Below are 7,500 nucleotides of genomic sequence, written 5' to 3'. Positions count from 1 at the left end.
AAGAACATATGTACCAGAGCCATTTCGGTACTTCAAGTGCCAAAGATATGGCCACCACCAGGCTAGCTGCAAGGCCAGGCCTGAATGTGGTTTCTGTAGCAAGGCACACAACACCGAGGTGTGCGTAAGGCACACAAAGAAGGTCAAAGGGACACAAGAGCCAAATGTTCAAAATGTGTCAAGGGGCATCACGCCTGAAGCCTGGCTTGCTCTGCCAGGAAAGAGATAGCCCTCAGGCAACAAGAGGTTGCTAAGAAGTGACCAGACATTGTTCCTGCTGCCCCAGACACCCATGTCTGGGGACAGAACAAAAAAGACTTCCCGCCCTCCTAAGAGGAATGAAGCCCCTCCGACACCGGATGTCTGCAATAAAAAGGAGTTTCCAGCCATTATTAAAAAGCAATAGATGATAATCTCCTCTTTGACGAGGTAGATATGACCCTCCTGCTGACTGCTGTAGTAGCAACAGCTTTGGGGAGGTCGAGTGAGGAGGCGGAGAAGGCAGTCACGGTCGCCATGACGGCTATGACCCAGACTATTGCGGTCCTGAAAGGGAGGAAGCTTCTCAGGCTATCATGTTTTCATGCTACCAAGCACAGCTGACAAAAGAGGCTTGATCACCCTGGTCAGAGCAACAATCCCTTGCTCCGCAATAGCCGATGCGCCGCACTGTGGAGAGGATGTTGAATCTCTTGCCGTTGAGATTCACCTGGCGGGGCATCCTAAAGCTGTACAATGTGTACAGCAAGCCAGGCCGTAAGAGCTTAGACATCAGCCGGTCTGAGTTATTGCAGCACAAGACCGTGTGATCATAGGGAAGACTTCAATGCACACCACCCCATCCTGGCTCCCTGCAGGGCACCGGATGCGGCAGGCCATCACATAGCCAATGTGCTTAAGACTTTCCCCGAGATCTCTCTTCTCAAAGGCCAAGAGCCAACACACGTCAGAGGCTACTGCGGCTATGGTGGAGAGAATTAGATGGTGTGTCGATGAGACTGTCACAAGTGACCATCATAGCACTGTTACTACCCTCATGGATGCTGGCCCAGCCCAAATGCTACGAGCAAATCCAAGATGGAAAACAGACAAAGCTAAATGGCTAGCCTTTCAGAATTCTTTGGCCCACTGTTTTAGAAGCAATGAACCCACACAGAGTGAAAACGTGGAGGTGCTTGAAGCCAGACTTATCAGTGCTATAAATCAAGCAGACTCACAGACTATACCTAAAACTCGGCCATAGTCCACGAGTTATAAAGACGCCTGGTACTTTAATGACGAGATTATGGAAGTCAACCACAGAGTGAACATGTGTAGAAAACATTTCTGACGGCAAAGAACCCCTGATAACCTAACCCTCCTAAGGGAAGCAGTAAGGGATGTCAAGGAAACTGCCATAAGAATCAGGCAGGAAAAGTGGCTGGAATGGTATGAGTCCTTTGACCACCGAACTACTTACAGAGCTGTGGCAACAGGTCAGGCGAGCTACTAGCTACTCAGCCCTGAGGTCCACACACCACGACCCTCAGTCAAAAGCAAACAGACTGGTGAAGTTCTCTGCGAGAACAATTGGCAACAGTCTGCCAGCTGAACTGAGGGCAAACCAACAATGCCTACAACCAGGTAGACTTGCTCATATCAGAGAAAGGGGAGCCGAACTGATAACTCAGATGTTATCTTCTCTCTGAGGGAACTAAGACAAACCTACAAAAACAGTTCTTGCACACCCTCGGGTTCTACTGGGATCTTTTACCCCATCATTTCCCATCTAGGACTGGCAGGTAAGCTTGCATTCCTGTAACTCACCAACAAGTCCTGGGAAACTTCCACTGTACCCCAGAGCTGGAAGAGGGCTATCATAGTTCCCATCCCAAAACCAAAGGAACCAGGGAAGTACCACCCCATCTCTCTCCTCAGCTGTCTGGGCAAGACGACTGAGAGAATGGTACAAAACCGATTCCAATGAAAAATGGGACCCCCCACATGAACACCTCCATGGGTTCACAAGGGGTATGAGTACAGCACACAGCATAGCCACACTCTTAAGCACAATCGGCACTGTCACTTCTGTGGTAGTATTCCTAGACCTGGAAAAGGCTTTTGAATTAGCAAGGCCTCTTGCTATAGAAGAGACCCTGATCCAGTAGATAATCAGAGGAAAACTCCTGGCTTGGATAGGTGACTATTTCAGGAACAGAACAGCCAAAGTCAGATTCCAAGGCCACCCTATCACAACACATGCCACTAGAAAATGGAACGTCTCAGGGTGGGGTCCTCATTCCACCTTAATGTCCTGCATCCTTAACATACACCTCCCAGCGGGGTGCAAGATCATCTCCTATGCAGACGATCTTACAATCATCTCCACTGGACCACACTGCCTAAGTAAAGCCCAGCGCTGTCTGGACCTTGTATTTGAGGAGTGCTGTAGGACAGTTCTCTGCAGCCAAATCCAAAGCCATGGCTCCGAGACTAAATGTTCAAGGTATAAGTCTGAGAATTCAGGGAATGGACTTAGAATGGGTCCAGGTATTCCAATACCCTGGAGTAATGACTGACTGGACCCTCTCCTTTAAAAAGGAGGTCCTATACTTGGTTGACCAAACCAAAGCAAGATTGTCTGTCATGAGAGCAATGTCTGGGAGACACACAGGAGCTAGACATAAAGTACTAAGATCATTCTATGTCCATGTCATCCGTCCCATTGTAGACTATGCTTCTGTCTCACTGACTGCCGCAAAACCAAGATTAAGAGAAAAATTGGACACATTTCAAAATGAAGCTGCCAGGATCATTCTGGGTGCCCCAAGGTGGGCGAAAGCTCTCGACCTCCTCATGGAGGCAAACCTTCTCCCCCTGGAATCACGAATTGATCTAATGGCAGCTCAGTTCCTTTCAAAGGTTATCTAAACACAACACAAACATGAAACAAAAAATATTCAGACACCTAGAACAAGACCACGAGCTATATGCAAACAACTCCTGGCTGTCTCACACAGTCAGGGTGTTAATACGCTATCAGCTCAAAGAGCAACTACTTTACAAGGGCATGGACTCCTCCACCCCGATTTTATTGTGCCGTGGGCACAATAAAGTCGGGGTGGGTCATTGCAGCCATCACTCCTCCGGGTAATAGAACCTACTTCACGGATGAGTTAGTCGAGCCCCTAAACCACAATGCATGGCGCCAGCTTTGTAGCAAGGGATGTCACACAATCCATGAGGGTAACAGATAACGCCTCCCCGCTACAGGCAGAGGAATTTGCTATCATGGGAGCCCTAGCCCACGCATCCCTGAGGGAAGGACACGTGGTCATACATACAGACTCCAGGGCAGCCATTGATTGTCTACAGCAAAGCCCACCCAACAACAACATCTATCTCCTGACCACTTCCTCACCATAGCACAGAGGATTCTTGCTCAGAGTAGAATATTAATCATAATCTGGGTCCCTAGCCACATAGGCATCAGAGGGAATGAGCTTGCTGACAGACTAGCTGACATTGGCAGGGGTATGCCCCCAAATCCCATGATCATAAAATCGCACCGAAAAAATCTTAAGGCAGAAGTGTAATGCCACAGCTCGTGCCTTCCTCCTGCAGGAATAATAATAATAGTAATAGTAATAATGATGATGATAATAACAATACTAATAATAATGTGGAAAATAATAATGATAATGATGATGATGATGATGATGATGATGATAATGATGATGATGATGATGATGATGATGATGATGATGATGATGATGATGATGATGATGATGATGATGATGATGATGATGATAATAATAATAATGGTAATAATAATGATAATAATAATAATAATAATAATAATAATAATAATAATAATAATAATAATAATAATAATAATAATAATAATAATAATAATAATGATAATAATAATAATAATCACCATCATCATTATTATTATCATCATCATCATCATAAGAGTGATTGTGATAATATTGATAACAATTACCATCAACACCATCATCATTATCTTTATCATTATTATGATTATCATTATCATTAGTATTCATATCATCATCATGGTTACTGTTATTATTGTTATAATTATTGATATTATTATTATTATTATTATTATTATTATTATTATTATTATTATTATTATTATTATTATTATTATTATTATTATTATTATTATTATTATTATTATTATTATTATTATTATTATTATTATCCTATGGTTATTTTCATATATTATAATAATAATTATTAGTTTTACCATCTCAACACCAATAATAAAAAAACTAAAAAAAAAAAAAAACGAATAGTGACCCCGCAAAAGCGTCTCAAACACGAGTCTTGTTTACATGACGCAACAGCACGTGGCACCTGGCGAAAGGCGGCAGCACATCTTCCTCACACAACCTGGAGGTCATTTTGTGTGTAAGTTGCTGTGGGTGATAGGGAACTTTTATTTCATTACCTTTTTTTTGTGTCATTTGTGTGTAAGTTACTGTGGATGATAATGAGGGAGATTTTTATTTAATTATATGTAGTTCTCGGTTGGGTTTTGGTTGGTTATTGTATGGGTATAGTTGGATGTATAATGTTGCATCCTATTTTGCCAATAGGATAAAGGAAAAAAAAAGAAAAAAGAATAAGGATGCACTCTTGGTGTAAAAGGAATGAAAAGAAAGCTAGTGAGGTTTACATTCTTTGATATAACACAGGCAGTTGGATAAGTAGTGCAAGTTTGTGAAGGAGCATGTCTAGTTGATTCTCCTAGTTATTTTGTTACCCTTCAGGAAAGCATGTTGATATAAAGAAGAGCACATGCAGAAATTTCTGAAGCCCCCATACCTTCGGCACTCAGTCCAGGGCTAACAATCCTCCACCAATTATATTCTGCATAAAGGGTAGACTAATTCCACTTTTTATGGTGGTGAAATGTGAAGGAACTGCAATTTTCATCTCTAAATGTACAGTACATGCTTGAAACCCCCTTGAGTCATTAAATCTTCTTTCCAGTATTAAGTTTCTCTTAAGCTTCTGTGGTTTACCTAGGCCATTTCTTGTTTCAAAAATATGTAGAATTTGAATGAAAACTTTACTGTGAATTGCCACATTATTTGCACTGATTCTCCATAGACCATAAATAAGAGATTTGGATTCCCATAAAAATGTTGTTATCAGAATGCACTATTATTCTTTACCTCTGTAGATTGGTTGATAACAGTGCCTGTCATTTCAGCTCACTTCTAAAGAAGAATTCTTTATTTTTGTCTTTCTTAATGCAGCTAAATTGGTGATAATTGTCAAAAGCATTATCATGTATGTCATTGGTACTGTAGCTCATTTTAGTAGCCCACAATTATAAACCTCCCTTTTTTTGCATGATACATGTTTGTTCATATATTTATAACCATGTAAGTTGCCAAATATTTGTTTAAAAATTTTTCCTTCAGGTAAATTTTATGTTCAAGTGAGCTGTAATTGAGTCGTCATCATGTGTAGTGTTGATCCCGATGAGCTCACAGAAATGACACGAGCTACAGGGCAGTTGGACATCTGTGGGTAAGCCAAGTTTTTGTTATTTTGTAATATTGCTTGCATTAGTATTTGATTTATTGGTCCCCATGTAATATTTCTACATACCTTTGCTAGTGTTCTTGTTGACTTTGAATATTTGAAATTCCTGGTACAGAATTATTTTTCTTTATCTTTTTCTATTTTTACTATATTGTATTTACTATATTATCACTCTTTCCAGTGGTGATGTTTTGTGTCGCAAATGTGGGACAGGAACTGCTGAAGTTGTGCTCCGAGTCAAGGATGCATATTGCAGGTAGTAATAAGTGTTTGTTTTGGGTAAATAAGATATTTTTTTAACTGAAAGTCTAGACAGTGGAAATATCTACCTATCAATTACTATCTCTATGTATTATTATATTCATCCATCCATTCATTCATTCATCTATCTGTCCATCTAACTGTGATTGGCATTTATAATATATGATCTCTGAGTATGACATGGGAACTGAATAATCTATGAACACATTAACCCATTGGATGTAGGTGCCCTGTAGCATGCACCTGGATCGAAATCTAAACATTTGACTTCCTTGAGTGATGACCCCCTCCAGGCTTGTGGCCTTTAGGTTCGACACACACAAACACTTACATGTGTTGTCAAAACTCTGTGCTTCCTCTTTGCAATTATATTAGCCCTTTTTTTGCAGATTCTGTTTCACACTTTTACCATTTTCTATATTTGTCATATGCTTTGCACTATCTGGATGATGATAAACTGCTTTTTGTTGAGCAGGCTCCATGACATCTCTTCAGGTAGTTTATATGTGGAATGATAGTCACAATACATGACTGTGTGAACTGTATTCGTGTTGAATGAGAATGAATGTCTCCACAATACAAGAGATATATTTGACTGGTTTTGATTGTATCTTTGTCATAAATGCATTTATTTCTGACGAAGATACAGTCGAAACCGGTCAAATTCATCTCTTGTATTGTGAAGACATTCATTCTCATTCATACCTTTTATACAAATGACAGTGTGTTATTTTTCAAATTTTCTCATTATTCAGTTTTTGGTTACACACCCTGCACCACTAGTAACGACTGGCAGGAATAAGAACCTGTTTGTGGATGTAGTATCCTTTTTGGAGATGGCTCTCTCCTAGGCATAGCTGATGGCTGGTACTGTTCATCCTGGCAGGATTCCTGCAGAAGCTTGTGAGTAAGCCTCTCCCTTCAGGCCCGCTGGATCAATTTTACTCCATGTGCTTTGTGCACTTAGGATGAGTCATCTCCATTACCCAAAACTCAGCAGCATTTTGCTCTTTGGCAAATGAAATTTTTTTGTGACAGGATGCAACGCTGAGTTCCAAAATAGCATTCTGGTTTTGCTGTGCTTGGCATCTATGATGTCCCTGAAAATTCTTATTCATTACATTCTTGAAACCTCTTGCAAATGTTTAAAAAAAACCTCTTCCACACTATAGTACATATGTATACAAAATGTACTTGCCTTTGGCCACAAAAGGACTTTCAAGAAAGTAAGGCTAAATTGTCCATGTTCATTGCATTGTTTTTTTTTTTTCAATTGTACCTATGTAGTAAGTATATACTATATGTATCTGACATTTCCTATTACCTTTACTGTTATTTGTGATTTAAGAGATCCGTAAGATATTTTTATTGATATTTTGCAGTGTTTTTGGTCCTGTGACTGCATTTTTTTATTTCTTATATTTTCATAAAGTTATGCCAAACACATGGATAATCATATTTGCTATTGTTAAACTCATAAATGTGAATGGCCTGTTGGTTGGATGGATGGATGGATGAATGAATGAATGAATGAATGAATGAATGAATGAATGGATGAGTGAGTGAGTGAGTGAGTGAGTGAGTGAGTGAGTGTGAGTGAGTGAGTGAGTGAGTGAGTGAGTGAGTGAGTGAGTGAGTGAGTGAGTGAGTGAGTGAGTGAGTGAGTGAGTGAGTGAG

The 7,500-nt window shown here is 40.3% G+C and overlaps 1 protein-coding gene across 1 annotated transcript in view; it reads left to right on the top strand.

Moving 5' to 3' along the window:
• Nucleotides 1-4,305: 4,305 nt before the first annotated feature.
• The window catches only part of LOC119579325 (cytoplasmic tRNA 2-thiolation protein 2-like), a 15,997-nt gene continuing 12,802 nt past the window's right edge, over nt 4,306-7,500 (top strand). The window contains exons 1-3 of the mRNA XM_037927086.1: nt 4,306-4,416; nt 5,439-5,547; nt 5,744-5,818. Of these exons, the coding sequence (XP_037783014.1) occupies nt 5,480-5,547; nt 5,744-5,818 (143 nt within the window). The 5' untranslated portion in view covers nt 4,306-4,416; nt 5,439-5,479. The remainder of the gene's footprint in view (nt 4,417-5,438; nt 5,548-5,743; nt 5,819-7,500) is intronic.

This window comes from Penaeus monodon, chromosome 12 (assembly GCF_015228065.2).
Source record: "Penaeus monodon isolate SGIC_2016 chromosome 12, NSTDA_Pmon_1, whole genome shotgun sequence".
NCBI classification, from domain to species: domain Eukaryota; kingdom Metazoa; phylum Arthropoda; class Malacostraca; order Decapoda; family Penaeidae; genus Penaeus; species Penaeus monodon.
The sequence above is the reverse complement of the archived record's forward strand: the minus strand, read 5'-3'. Positions and strand labels throughout refer to the sequence as shown.